General features: G+C 41.0%; 1 protein-coding gene across 2 annotated transcripts in view; it reads right to left on the bottom strand.

Moving 5' to 3' along the window:
* The window catches only part of TDRD7 (tudor domain containing 7), a 100,544-nt gene that overhangs the window by 29,059 nt on the left and 55,971 nt on the right, over positions 1-15,514 (bottom strand). For both annotated transcript variants that reach the window (XM_055578588.1, XM_055578589.1), the window contains 2 exons: positions 8,380-8,966; positions 1,908-2,094 (listed from right to left, as the gene is read on the bottom strand). In XM_055578588.1, coding sequence (XP_055434563.1) covers positions 1,908-2,094; positions 8,380-8,966 — 774 coding nt within the window. The remainder of the gene's footprint in view (positions 1-1,907; positions 2,095-8,379; positions 8,967-15,514) is intronic.

The raw sequence follows: 15,514 nt of genomic DNA, 5'->3' as shown, positions 1-15,514 counted from the left end.
TGAGCTCCAGGCTCATCCAGGAAATCAGACAGCTATTCTCAAACCTAATGCTGCTGCTGCTGCTAAGTCGCTTCAGTCGTGTCCGATTCTGTGCAACCCCAGAGACGGCAGCCCACCAGGCTCCCCCGTCCCTGGGATTCTCCAGGCAAGAACACTGGAGTGGGTTGCCATTTCCTTCTCCAATGCATGAATAGTCCTACAAAATTCTTTATTTTCCTATTATTGATTCTTCTCCCTGACTTCCCAGTTTCAATAAACGGCATGACCATCCACCCAGCTGCTCAAGCCTTGAACTCATCAGCCATCCTGAACCTTCTCCTTTCTTCTCTTCCACATCCAATGAATTAGTGTCCTGTCAGTTCTACCTCCAAACACATCCTGAGTCTGTCTTGTTACCTCTGTCTTCACTGTTTCCACCCTAATTCAGGTTGCAACTGCTGGTTACTACAACAGCCAACTAACTGGTCTTACTTTTGATCTTTGCCCTACACTACAACCTATGCCCCACATAGGCACTGGAACAACCTTTGAAACAAATAAACCAGATAACATCTCCCTGCTATCCCTTCCTTCACAGTTATTTTCTATTGCAGCACCCTGGTTATTTCCTTCACTGCTTTCCCCTGCCTTTTCATTTACTGTATACTTGTTCATTATCTGTCTTCTTTTACTAGCATAAAAGCTTCTTGAGGACAAGCCTTGTCAGTCTTGTCTCTTTCCCTAAGACAATGGAAAACAATGAATGAAAAGTATAACAGGCAGATACTAGCATGATGATAGTGTCTGATTTTATAGGTAAGGAATCAGAGAAGTCCCAAGGTCATACAGCTAGAAGTGGCAGAGTTGGGACTCAAACTCAGGTCTAACTGACTCCAGAGTTTAAATTCCCAAAGCAGAGGTAAGGAAGGAAGGGAGGCCCAAGAGATTTTTGCCCTGTAGATCTCAGACTGGGGGATGTCCTTGTGGAGGTTTCGCAGTGTTTACTATAAACCCTAACACACTAAACATATCATCAGGGTTTGTACGGTTCTTCTCTTCATAAGCAATCCCTGTGCATTCAAGCAGCTAAGTTTTGAACTTCCTAAGGGCAGGGAAACAGTCAGGAAGTGGACTGAGGCTGAGCTAACATCTAGGACAGTTATTCCCCATCATCCAGAGATCACTCAGGTTTCTCACTGAACAGACACTAGTGACTGGGCCACATACTGACTGGGGTCCTAATCATCTGGACTGCCCACCCCTGCAGTGCTACGCGTTCTGAGATGTGCTAACCCTGATTTTCAAAGTTTAGACAAAACTGTGCCTTGATGAGCAAGTTCTCATTCTGGGTTTCTAAGGTTAAGGAAGGAAAAGGCAGCAGGGCAGGGGCTGGTCACCATGAACGTGGCCAAGTCTGGAAGTACTGGAGCCTCTGATGGAACAGACTAGTCAGAGAGCCCTCTGACCTTTCTGAGATGACCATGAGGGCAAGACTTGGGGCATGGTCAAGTCTTATTTGGGGTTCCCCTCAGTTGGCTGTGCAAGAAAGGAGAGAATGTCATCTCTTCCAATCTGTATGATTTCCCTCATTTCCAAGTACTGACCTTGATAAGAAGCCCCCAGAGCTCTGATCAGTATTCATTAGGTAACCCTGAGGAATAGGAATACAAGTTTGTTTTTTTTCCTGATTAATTATATCATGGGTTATGGTATTCCAATGGAGAAGAATTTTTTTCTTTGTTTAAACTAAAACTCCAAGATAATGTAACTATCACTGACTTAAAAGCTGACAGGGATAATTATTATTTTTGACATATACATATATTATCTTTTTAACTTCCAGAGGAAGCTAAATACAGTTAGAGGATACCATATTAGAAGCAATATTTTCATTTGACAAATAATGTGTTTGTCTTCATAATACTTGCCTTTATCTTGCCCTCTTCCATTGAAATGACCTGTGCTCGTAACCAAGCATCCTCTTCAGCATTTACAGCCAGCAGTTGGCCAATCTGCACAGTCTGGACTGGGGTGACCTTAGAATTCTTACTGTAGTACTCCTTCATCTCATCTTCCATTAATTCTTGAGCAGCAGAGTAGTCTTTGCCCACGTACCTGAATTAAAGGAAAAGAACACAGATGAAGCAAGCTGGAAGAAGGAAAGCTACAGGAATTCACTAATATTACTCTGTTTTTCTACTGTTATCTTTGGGGCCAGGCTCAGATTTGCTTACATCAACAGGGAGGAGAATGTGGATTTAGTAAACATTTATATCTTGAAAAAGGAGAATGCAATACTGTGGATCATAAAACAAGACCAAAGTCTAACACATCACAAAGCAGAGCAAATGTTCAACAACAACACAGTGACCTCGTGGATGTAACAGTAAACAGTCAAGGAGTTTTAGAGGAGGTCTAGGCTGAGAGAAGACTCAAGGTAAGGGTAGAGAGAAAGTAGAAAGGAAGACACCAGAGGGGGCCAGATGAGCAGCAATCAACCTGAGATTCTGACTCAGGCTGCTGGAGATCTGTGTGGATTACTTAGAAGAGAATCTAGTTAATAGTTCTGCCTTAACTAAGGTACATATGGACCTCAAGCTCTGAAAAACCAATGAAACTTAACTTCTCCAAGAGAAAAACAAACCCTAGAAAATAAACAAAATCATGTGACAACTCCTCCCTCCAACTTACTGAACAAATCACAACAAAATGCTGAGTTCTGATACCCTTAAAGAGATGACATGTTTTAGATAAATGCCTCTTTAAATTGTACGCTTCCCAAAGAAAAATTTTTTTCAGTATACTCTTCTACCTCCTTCTATAATTTTCTGCTGTTGACAACTGCAATCACCTTGTTCCAGTTCACTATTTTCCTTTCTGCCATAAATAGGCTGTTGTTTCCTTGGCTTTAAGTCCTCAGAGACAATTCCAACAAAGGCCTCCTTCCAGAATGGAAAACCTGGCAAATCAAGTGTGGCTCCTGTAACAGGAGCTATCTCAGCCATGGGATGAAGCCTTTTGAGTTTTAAGCTATGCTGTACCAGCACTCGAGTCACCTGGCCAGGGAGATGGGGGATATGACACAAGAACAGGGCTTTCTGAACTGTTCTAGCTTCTACTTGGGGCCCAAACAGTCCTATTAGAGCTTTAACAAACTATTCCTGTAGGAGTGTCTTCCTGTATTCTTGGTAACTACTAGCAGGGCAGAAAACACCAGAGTCAACCTATTTGTTACTAGCAGAAAAGAAGCTTTTAAAAGCCCCACACAGAATGGAAATAATGCCTCTTTTAAAGGCAAAGGCTGTTTTAAACCCATATATGACATGCGTATTATTCACTCCACACTCTATCATTTGTTTATTGAGCTCTACAAATATTAAGGTACTGGCTGCACTCTTGGCTCTGGGGTCTCCTAGGACATCTTCACCTCTGCCTGAGTGCCCAATTCCTGGGACTTGGAGTCTTATGGGGACTCCTGGTAGCAATGGAGTCCTGGATGCTCCACTGGCAGAGGCCTAGGCTCCAGCGGTAGTTTGGTGGTTTGCCTAGCATGGGATCCTTCCAGGAAGGAGGAAGGTGGTGAGAAGCAGCATGAGCTCTGCAGGCAGCTTTTGCTCTCTGCAGCCACCAGCAGAGAACGATGCTAGGTATATGCCTTGGGCAGGGTAGGGAGGTAATGTTACAGCTGGTTTAATAGTCGGTGGTGGCAAGAATGAGGTCATTAACCCCAAATTACGTAGGCCAACTTAGGTGGGGCACAAATATAGGTTATACAAAGTTAATTTCTGAGCTTGGTGACAACAGATTCCCATACTTGACCTAAGGGTCCCGCCACAGCACCTCTGTGTAACTTTGAGAGTTATAAGCCTACCAGTTTCCAGAGTCTATTGCCTGCCTGGGTAAAGTTATGGGTACAGAAGAGGGCTCAGCCTGCTGGATCTGCTAAGTCTTCAGGGTAGTTGGGGGATACCAATAACCGAGGGTAGATATCACCTACCATGCCTGCTGGTTGCCTGCCACCCTGCTGAACACACAGAATGCTGATACTGGGATTCTAATTCATACTGAAAAAGCAGATTCAGGTAACCAGAGGACCCTGGACCTAATCATCCTGGAATAGACTGGAACCCTCCTACTGAAGTCTTGGAACTGATCCAGATTCCTGCCAACTCTTGGGAAGAATGTAAGAAATCACATGATTGATCCAGTCCAGAGCTGGGTGACTGGTCTCTGAAAGTAGCCCCAATGACTATTGGTAACACAAACCCAAGGATCCTTCCAAGGAAGCAGTTTAGACTTTTTCCTTTATAATGTTAAATGGTAAATGTTAGCAGTATGCTCCTCAACATCCTTCCTTTACCTCAATTTATTACTGACCCACAGAGGGAAGCCAAACCCTCAGCAAGCTCTTTCTATCCTCAGGCCATACTTCATCTTTCAAATACAAGCTCCATACATTTACCACCCCTATATAAAACAGACCTCAACAAAGCTTCAGCATGTTTGAGTTTTAACATTCAAAGATACTTGATTCTCACTTCTTTATCAGACTTAGTTTGTTCAGATAGAAGAGCTTTAATAGTTTTGCTGCAATATTTTATTAAAGAACTTGGCCATAATTCTTTGTGGCCTTTCTTTGGGTCTTCCCAGCTCATCTATGACCCTGAGGAGGAGTGAGAGCCCACTCCATAAGGGACATTTTGGTTGAAGGAGCCTGGACCCTATTCTGCTTCAGCCTTTGCCCAGTCTGTCTATCCACAGCCACACCTTGGGCTGTTCCTTCTGGAGATCCAGCTCTACTGGTTCCTATTGTTTATCCCAAGTCAGAAAGGGAAAATTACTGTCTTTCATTTCCTATACAGTATACATTTTCTCCAAAAGTCCACATCAAGTGCCTGGAGCCGGACTGTTTTTTTTTTATAATTTCAGTAATCATTAGCCACTTAGGCAATAATTCCTTCTCCAAGGCAATGATATCAAAAGGCTCAAGGAACATAGAGAATGATCTCTGTTCATTTCCAAGGTAAATCATTCAATATCACAGTATTCCAAGTCTATGCCCCAATCAGTAATGCTGAAGAAGTTGAACAGTTCTATGAAGACCTACAAGACCTGCTAGAACTAACACCAAAAAAAGATGTCCTTTTCATGATAGAGGACTAGAATGCAAAAGTAGGAGGTCAAGAATTACCTGAGGTAACAAGCAAACTTGGCCTTGGAGAACAAAATGAAGCAGGGCAAAGGCTAACAGCATTTTTCTAAGAGAATGCACTGGTCATAGCACACAACCTCTTCCAACAACACAAGAGACAATTCTACACATGGACATCACCACATGGTCAATACCGAAATCAGACTGATTATATTCTTTGAGCTGGATTAAGAAGCTCTGTACGGTCATAAAAAACAAGATCAGAATCTGACTGTGGCTCAGATCACAAACTCCTTATTGCAAAATTCAGACTTAAATTGAAGAAAGTAGGGGAAACCACTAGACCATTCAGGTACGACCTAAATCAAATCTCTTATGATTATACAGTGGAAGTGACAAATAGATTCAAGGGATTAGATCTAACAGATATAGTGCCTAAAGAGCCAGGGACTGAGGTTCATAACATTATAGAGGAGGCGGTGATCAAAACCATCCCCAAGAAGAAGAAATGCAAAAAGGCAAAATGGTTGCCTGAAGAGGCCTTACAAATAGCAGAGAAAAGAAGAGAAGAAAAAGGCAAAGTAGAAGAGATATATCCATCTGAATGCAGAGTTCCAAAGAACAGCAAGGAAAGGTAAGAAAGCCTCCCTAGGTGATCAATGCAAAGAAATAGAGGAAAACAATAGAATGGTAAAGCTTAGAGATCTTTCAAGAAAATTAGAGATACCAAGGGAACAACATTTCAAGCAAAGATGGGCACAATAAAGGACAGAAATGGTATGGACTTAAAATAAGCAGAAGATATTAAAAAGAGGTGGCAAGAATACCCAGAAGGACTATACAAAAAAGATCTTCATGACCCAGATAACCACGATGGTGTGATCACCCACCTAGAGCCAGACATCCTTGAGTGCGAAGTCAAGTGGGCCTTAGGAAGCATCACTACGAACAAAGTTAGTGGAGGTGACAGAATTCCAGCTAAGCTATTTCAAATCCTAAAAGAGGACACTGTGAAAGTGCTGCACTCAATATGCCAGCAAATTTGGAAAACTCAGCAGAGGCCATAGGACTGGAAAAGGTCCGTTTTCATTCCAATCCCAAAGAAAGGCAATGCCAAAGAACATCCAAACTACTGCACAATTGCACTCGTCTCAAACACAAGCAAAGTAATGCTCAAAATTCTCCAAGCTAGGTTTCAACAGTACATGAACCGTGAACTTCCAGAAGCTCAAGCTAGATTTAGAAAAGGTAGAAGAACCAAAGATCAAAGTGCCAAAATCCACTGGATCACAGAAAAAAGCAGGAGATTTCCAGAAGAACATCTACTTCTGCTTCATTGACTACACTAAAGCCTTTGACTGTGTGGATCACAACAAACTGTGGAAAATTCTTAAAGAGATTGGAATACCAGACCACCTCACCTGCCTCCTGAGAAAATTGTATGCAGGTCAAGAAGCAACAGTTAGAATCGGACATGGAACAATGGACTGTTCCAAATTGGGAATGGAGTACATCAAAGCTGTATGCTGTCACTTTGCTTATTTAACTTATATGCAGAGTACATCATGCGAAATGCTGGGCTGGATAAAAAAGTGAAAGTGAAAGTCGCTCAGTCATGTCCGACTCTTTGCGACCCCATGGACTATACAGTCTGTGGAATTCTCCAGGCCAGAATACTGGAGTGGGTAGCCTTTCCCTTCTCCAACAGATCTTCCCAACCCAGGGATCAAACCAGGGTCTCTCCTGCATTGCAGGCAGATTCTTTACCAATTGAGCTATGAACATAAGCTGAAATCAAGATTGCAGGGAGAAATATCGATAACCTCAGATATGCAGGTGACACTATCCTTATGGCACAAAGCGAAGAGGAACTAAAGAGCCTCTTGATGAAAGTGAAAGAAGAGAGTGAAAAAGCTGGCTTAAAACTCAACATTCAAAAAGGAAGATCATGGCATCCAGACCCATCCTTTCATGGCAAATAGCTGGAGAAACAATGGAAACAGTGACAGACTTTATCTTCTTGGACTCCAAAATCACTGCAGATGGTGACTGAAGCCATTAAATCAAAAGACGCTTGGCTCCTTGGAAGAAAAGTTATGACCAACCTAGACAGCATATTAAAAACCAACAAAGGTCCGTCTAGTCAAAGCTATGATTTTTCCAGTAGTCATGTATGGATTTGAGAGTTGGACTATAAAGAAAGCTGAGTGCTGAAGAATTGATGCTTTTGAACTGTGGTGTTGGAGAAGACTCTTGAGAGTCCCTTGGATAGCAAGGGGATCCAACCAGTCCATCCTAAAGGAGATCAGTCCTGAATACTTATTGGAAGGACTGATGCTGAAGCTGAAACTCCAATACTTTGGCCACCTGATGTGAAGAACTGACTCATTGGAAAAGACCCTGATGCTGGGAAAGACTGAAGGTGGGAGGAGAAGGATGAGACGGTTGGTTCATATTTTTCACTGACTCAATGGATATGAGTTTGAGCAAGCTCCGGGAGTTGGTGATGGACAGGGAACCCTGACGTGCTGCATTCCATGGGGTGGCAAGGAGTCAGATACAACTGAGCAACTGAACTGAACTGAGTCTACATTTTCTCCAAAGTCCACATCAAGTACTTGGAACTGGACTGTTTATAATTTCAATAATCATTAGCCACTTAGGCAATAATTCCTTCTCCCAGGCAATACAAAAGGCTCAAGAAACCAGAGGGCTAATCTGATATTACACTAGGAAGGTGGTGATTGGCTATTCTGACTTTTCATAAATGCTACATAATTCCAGATTAAACAGTATTTCCTACATAGTGGGTGGTTGCTTTTACTATGGACTAGGTATTGCTTTTGACATATTAATATATAGTTACTATTAAGCTTTTGACATAGATTTTTTTTTCAGGTTCAGACCATATCATCATTCCAATTTTTAAAACTGTTAGAAATCTTTTCTTCCAAAATAGTTATTTTGAACATTTAACAAATATTAAGAATCATGATAACTATTTATAACTACAATATATTATTTTTCCTCAACCAGCACCCATGTGAAGAAAAGCCAAGTAGCAACAGTAGTGACAGTGAAGGTGTTAGCTGCTCAGCCGTGTCTGCCTCTTTGCAACCCCATCAACTGTAGCCTGCCAGGCTCCTCTGTCCATGGAACTCTCCAAAGCAAGAATACTGGAGTGAGTTGCTATTTTCTTCTCCTGGAGATATTTACCAGGATTCTAAAGAATTAGAAAATAAACTTGCCTGATAACCACTTCATTGGTGTTGCTCAGTTCAACCACCAAGACTGATGGTGATGTCTCAGCTGGAATGATTAACGGAGGGATTGTCACAGTCTCCATAAAGGTGTCCGTACTTTCAGCAATGTTTTCTTCTATCTGCAAATATTCTTGTTCAACCGTAGACTTGATATCATAATTGCCACGTGCTTCCTCTGCATCCTTTAGGATTTTGTCAGCAGGCGATGGAAGTTTAGCATAGAGAATGGCCTTCTGGGGATTTCCAGAAATGTAGTCTACAGTGCATACGTCAGAAAGCAAGTCAAGATTTTTTAAGGCATCCTCGGGTAATTTCACTTTGTACATGTCCTCAAATGTTTTCGGGAGTGCACTGGCCCAAAGACCACTTGAGTATTTCACCAACAGCTCTGCAACTTTCTCTTTGAAGTCTCCTGGCATAACTGCTGGACACCCTTTGAGTGGTGGTATTTGTTTTGGAGCAGGTAGTGGGGATGGAGGCACTTTTTCAGCGTTCAGTTCACTTCTCAAAAGCTGCTTTCTCTTAGCTGGATAAAGAAGTAAATCCTGACCACCACTGCAAGGTTTTTCCACCTGAAATTTTTAAATAAAGCAAATTACAGATATTTTAATGGCTATAAACAATGTGAAAACACATGAATGCATTTTAACTTTGAGAAAAACACTTTTCAAATTAATGAAGAGAACACCAAAGTGTACATTTCACTCTTCTCAATCACTGCCTTTACTTGTGAACATGATTGTGCACCGCATTTCAGAAACAGGCAAGGAAATTAAATAATATGGATCTCCCTGTGAAGCATCTGACTTCCAACAACCCTAGGAAACCACAGGTGCTTCTGCCTTGTACACCACATCTCACCTCATTCTCTCTGACAAATCCAAAGCAACAGCTTAGAATATTGACAGAATATGAGGAGGAATGAAACCATGGAAAGGTATCAGGACTGTCAGGAATAAACCACTGGGAAGAAAGCTGGAAATATTCAGGCAAAAATGAAGTGCTAGCTCTCTCCTTCCTGCAATATCCTGAGAAAATCCTCAGCTTTACATTTTGTAGAAAAAGGTCACTCTAGAGGTAAGGAACACTTTTTCCAACCACCACACTAGAAAGAACTAAAAGTGTTGCCCCTCTAATGAACAAGACTTAAAAATACCCAGCATTTGTATATACTCTAATTTTCTTTTCGCAACATTCCAGAGAGGCATGGCATGATGGCATCTCCTAATGTAAGAGGAGGAGGAGAAGAAAAACATGCATGGTACCATTTCCCCAAGTTCTAAGCCTGTCTACTTCTAGACCAGGGGTCACACACTATAGGCTATAGCCCAATGCATCAAGCCACCTGTTCTTGCCTAGTCTGTGACCTAAGAATGACTTTTCTACTTTTTTAAAGGTGTTTCTTTTATTTATTTATTTATTTTGGCCTCACTGTATGGCATGTGGGATCTTAGTTCCCCAACCAGGGATCGAACCCACACCCCCTGCAGTGGAAGCACAGAGTCGTAACCACTGGACTGCTAGGGAAGTCCCTCCATTTTTAAATTGTTGGAAAAAATGAAAAGAATTACTTTGTGACATGAAAGTGAAATTCAGTGTACATCAACAAAGTTTTATTGGCACCCAGTCAGGCTCTATGTAGTGCACATGGCTGCTCTTGCACTCCAATGGCAGAGTCAAATAGTTGTGCCAGACTGTGGGTGACAGTCACATAGCTCATGGCCTGCAAAACCTAAAATACTTACTACTTGGTCCTTAACAGAAAAAGTTTCTCAACTTCTGATTACACAGAAATTAGTATGCATAGCCCTCCGAAAATTTTCTATTTTGTCAGATCCTATTCACCTATTCCTTAGCTGAAATTTAAGCCCTTAGGAGGCTACCCAGACCACTAAGGTGATAATGCAAGCTTATGAGAAATACCCTCTTCTCCCAAAAGAACAGACTATTAAAGTATGCTGGGTAGGTAGCTTGTCAGTAAATAACATTGACTTCATTTACTAATTTTCTATATAATACTTAGGAAGAGAGACCATAAATACAGTTTGCCCCTGAATAACACAGGTTTGAACTTCACAGGTCCACTTACATGCAGATTTCTTTCACTAAATATGCATTAGAGTACTACACAATCCGTAGCAATTGTGTAGATCTAGCACAGCCAAAGATAAATAAATAAAATAAATTTTAAATGCATTCAATGCTGTGTGAATTGCATCTCCATTGTGAAAATTCAGGGGCAAACGCTGAACCTGAACCCCCATGTTGTTCAAGGGTCAATTGTATGTATGCATAAAAAAGGTATCTTCTTATTACCAGAGAAGAGTTTTAATAAGTCAAAAGACATCAGTCAATTTAATATTAAATTAGATTCCTTTTAATCTTGCTATATTCTAGATAACACCTAAGAGGAGATCTTAAGAATGCTAATATACATGTAAAATGTTAGGTTTTCCTCCTCATTCTTCTGCCCACGCGTGCTTAAGATTTGGGAAAGGTACATGCCTGACAAACTTGAAGCATCAATGAAAGCAGAAGTAATACAGTCTGTGTTCAGCATCTGCAGGCATTCCCTGTCATCACTGGTGGACTCCTGCTGACACTATGAGACACTCTAGATGGTACTCTAGACACTCTAGATGTGTCCTTAATGTTAAGGCCAGAAACACAAATATCTGGGACACTCCTCATCTTGCTCTCAATGGTTAGCCCACCTCTCTAGAGACTCATGTTTTAACATATGGTATCTTAAAATGCCAATCATCATTGTGCTTTAAGACACTTAAGATACAGGAAGACAGACTGGGTATCCAGAGAAAGTTTGAAAAACATACTTTTTGAGAAAATGCAAAAAATAAACCAGAATTCTATTTTTATGTGAGTTATTCACTTATCATGCAGAATTCCAGTTTGTATAATTTTAGAGTTAGACATGGCAATCCTTCATTATCCAAAGTCACTGGAGCCTTCTGGGTCCATCTTAAAACCCTTTTTCAGTCTTCACCTAGGAGCATCTTCTCAACTCTCTGCAACACCTTCGCTAAAGTGGATCAGTTCAGTTCAGCCACTTAGTCGTGTCCGACTCTTTGGGACCCCATGGAATGCAGCATGCCAGGCCTGCCTGTCCATCACCAACTCCCAGAGTTTACTCAAACTCGTGTCCGTTGAGTCGGTGATGCCATCCAACCACCTCATCCTCTGTCATCCCCTTCTCCTCGTGCCTTCAATCTTTCCCAGCATCAGGGTCTTTTCAAATGAGTCAGTTCTTCGCATGAGGTGGCCAAAGTATTGGAGTTTCAGCTTCAACATGAGTCCTTCCAATGAGTATTCAGGACTGATCTCCTTTAGGATGGACTGGTTGGATCTCCTTGCAGTGGCAGACTTTATTTTCTTGGACTCCAGAATCACTGCAGATGGTAACTGAAGCCATGAAATCAAAAGACACTTGCTCCTTGGAAGGAAAGTTATGACCAACCTAGACAGCTTATTAAAAATAGAAGCATTACTTTGCCAACAAAGGTCTGTCTAGTCAAGGCTATGGTTTTTCCTGTGGTCATGTATGGATGTGAGAGTTGGACTGTGAAGAAGGCTGAACGCTGAAGAATTGATGCTTTTGAACTGTGGTGTTGGAGAAGACTCTTGAGAGTCCCTTGGACTGCAAGGAGATCCAACCAGTCCATTCTGAAGGAGATCAGCCCTGGGATTTCTTTGGAAGGAATGATGCTAAAGCTGAAACTCCAGTACTCTGGCCACCTCATGTGAAGAGTTGACTCATTGGAAAAGACTCTGATGCTGGGAGGGATTGGGGGCAGGAGGAAAAGGGGACGACAGAGGATGAGATGGCTGGATGGCATCACTGATTCAATGGACATAAGTCTGAGTGAACTCTGGGAGTTGGTGATGGACAGGGAGGCCTGGCGTGCTGCGATTCATGGGGTCACAGAGTCAGACACGACTGAGGGACTGAACTGAACTGATGGGACTGGATGCCATGATCTTCATTTTTTGAATGTTGAGTTTTAAGCCAGCTTTTTCACTCTCCTCTTTCACTTCCATTAAGAGGCTCTATAGTTCCTCTTTGCTTTCTGTCATAAGGGTGGTGTCATCTGCATATCTGAGGTTATTGATATTTCTCCCAGCAATCTTGATTCCAGCTTGTGCTTCATCCAGTCCAGCATTTCTCATGATGTGCTCTGCATATAAGTTAAATAAGCAGGGTGACATACACAGCCTTGACGTATTCCTTTCCTGATTTGGAACCAGTCTGCTGTTCCATGTCCAGTTCTAACTGTTGCTTCTTGATCTGCATACAGATTTCCCAGGAGGCAGGTCAGGTGGTCTGGTATTCTCATCTCTTGAAGAATTTTCCATAGTTTGTTGTGATCCACGCAGTCAAAGGCTTTGGTGTAGTCAATAAAGTAGTAGATATTTTTCTGGAACTCTCTCGCTAGATGGAGAGGCTAATTTCAGTGGAATATAGCCCATCTTACATTTCTAAAATAACTCTCACTAGCCCCATGACCAACTGTTGATATAGCTTCTTCTGATCCAAATGAGGATAATAGGTCTTTAGCTTTATGATCCTTTTCTTTCCAATGAGTTAACTGGGAATATGAGATACTTCAATGTTTGTTTACTAGCCTTCCTCACTCTTGGTGCCAAAGCTTCCATTCCCATCTGTGCTCCAGATGTAATCAGAACCAATTACCTAACAATATACTTTGTCAAAGCTCTAAGCATGACCTCTAAACATGACCAATACACTGAGTTCTTCCAACTAGGGCTTACTGTCTTAACATAAGTTATGAATATTTGGTCCACTTGATGTGAATTTGTTCAGGGCAAGAGGAGAAGTCACATTTTTCTGGTCTTTATTCCAGACTAACGTTTAAAAATCACCTTTAAGTAGGAAGCTTCCAGGGCTCCATCTGGAGCATTTATATTAAGCTTTGCCAGTCAGTCCATCAAAGAGATTTTTGACCAATAAGCCTGAGTTTATCCAAAATACAAATAGCCAAAGAATCATCTAATCTAGAAGGTATACTTGTTTCCTCAGCAGTTTTATTTTCATTGTTTAAGGTAGATACCCTATCCCACCACTGCCAATCCCCAAAATGACTAGTTCCTTGAATTGCAGGCACTTTCCAGTTCTTACTGACTTCTTTTTGATCTCTAGAAGGTTGGTTATATGCCTAAATCCACTTTGTTGGCTAGTGATTTGGCCTCCCTAAATTCAAATTAGCATTTACTAAGGTTAAACATGGGCCTGACTTTAGGAACTGAACCTGACACTTAACTGGAGTTGATTCAGAGGTCCTTCAACACGTTAGACAAATATTCATGGATAATTTAGTGACATGGAAAATATTCCCTGTCCACACACTTCATTAGCCAATCTTTGGGGAATGGCTGAAAGGTCACTCAAAGCAAAAAAATAATGAAACTCATATTTTTAAAAATATATGTAATTTAAGACAAATATAATTTTTCCAACTTAAAGTCTTAAATTTTTTATAGAAGTGAAAATTTGTTTTTCTCAGGAATTCCAATGTGATCACCATCTGTCCTCCAAAGCACGTGTTTTTTTTTTTAATTTGCTGGTCAACTGCCTTAGAAAATACACGTATCACAATACCTGTCCCCAGCCTATGAGAATCTCTCCAAAGGCAAGAAATTGTGGGAATGTGGTTACAGTATGGTGTCCACTCTTCACTGTGCTTGGGTACATCTTACCAGATTTACATGTTCTATTGTCTCATTCCCCAAAACAGAATACCTGTCTTCTGGCCTTCACAAATGACCAAGGTAAGTCAACTGCTACTTGAAACATGGCTGTTATTATTTCCTTAGTGTGATAACCAGCTGCTAAACATTCCCACTGGATCTCTCAAGAGGGTGCTTTTACAACTTCTAGTTTCTTTAGTCTACTTGATTCAGGTACATACCTGAGGAGGGGCTCAAAATGCCTCCTGTTCTACAGAAGACTCAGGACCATAATCCTGCCATTCTCCTCTACATTTTCTTTGTTTTGGGCCCTACATTCTTTCTTTGGTTTTGGATATCCACTCCAAATATCACGAGTCCCATTACTGGGAACTGACATGATCTCCTCTGGTGATCATTAGAATATTCTAGAATCTAACATGTCTTAAACATTCTATTTCCACAAGTTCATTGTATTTATTTGATTTCTGTCTCATTTGGAATCACAACTTGAATGAGATGCTTCTCTCACATCCCTGAGTTTCTGTAAGTTTGGAGTTGACAGATTAGGTTTGCTAGGTATGAGACCCAAGGATTTAAAACATCAACTTCTTCAGAAGCTCTGCATATTCAAAAAACAAAAGCTTTCATCCTATATGCCTAGAAATAATCTCTTAATACTAAGAAGTCTTCACTTCTTCCTAATTTACCTGTGCTGTAAAGTTCTTGAAGCCAAACTCCTTTGAGTCTATGAAGATTCACCTGCTAACTCTGCAGCATGGGTTGCTAAGGTAAACTTACTGTTTCAAATGGAATTAGAATTTTCTTTGGGATTCTGTAACAGAGTTGGTACTGTTCAATTAAATCAAAGTTTTCAAAGCAGTTTTATGGGTCTTATTCAACCACAGCTTTGTTTCCATTGGGTAGTAGTTTCTTTGTGTTGAAGATTTTAAATTATGTTCTAAATTTCACTTTATATGGGTACCACTCAATACAAACCTGAGACAGTATGATAAATCACTATCCAATAAATAGGAAAAAGGAGCTATTTCAAATCCTAAAAGATGATGCTATTAAAGTGCTGCACTCAATATGCCAGCAAATTTGGAAAATTCAACAGTGGCCACAGGACTGGAAAAGGTCAATTTTCATTCTAATCCCAAAGAAAGGCAATGCCAAAGAATGTTCTAACTACCACACAATTGCACTCATCTTACACGCTAGCAAAGTAACACTCAAAATTCTCCCAATACAATATTGTAAAGTAAGTAACCTCCAATTAAAATAAATAAATTTATATATTAAAAAAAATTCTCCAAGCCAGGCTTCAACAGTGCTTGAACCGAGAACTTCCAGATGTTCAAGCTGGGTTTAGAAAAGGCAGGGAAACCAGAGATCAAATTGCCAACATCCTTTG

The sequence above is a fragment of the Bubalus kerabau genome, chromosome 4 (genome assembly GCF_029407905.1).
Source record: "Bubalus kerabau isolate K-KA32 ecotype Philippines breed swamp buffalo chromosome 4, PCC_UOA_SB_1v2, whole genome shotgun sequence".
Lineage (NCBI taxonomy): Eukaryota > Metazoa > Chordata > Mammalia > Artiodactyla > Bovidae > Bubalus > Bubalus kerabau.
The sequence above is the reverse complement of the archived record's forward strand: the minus strand, read 5'-3'. Positions and strand labels throughout refer to the sequence as shown.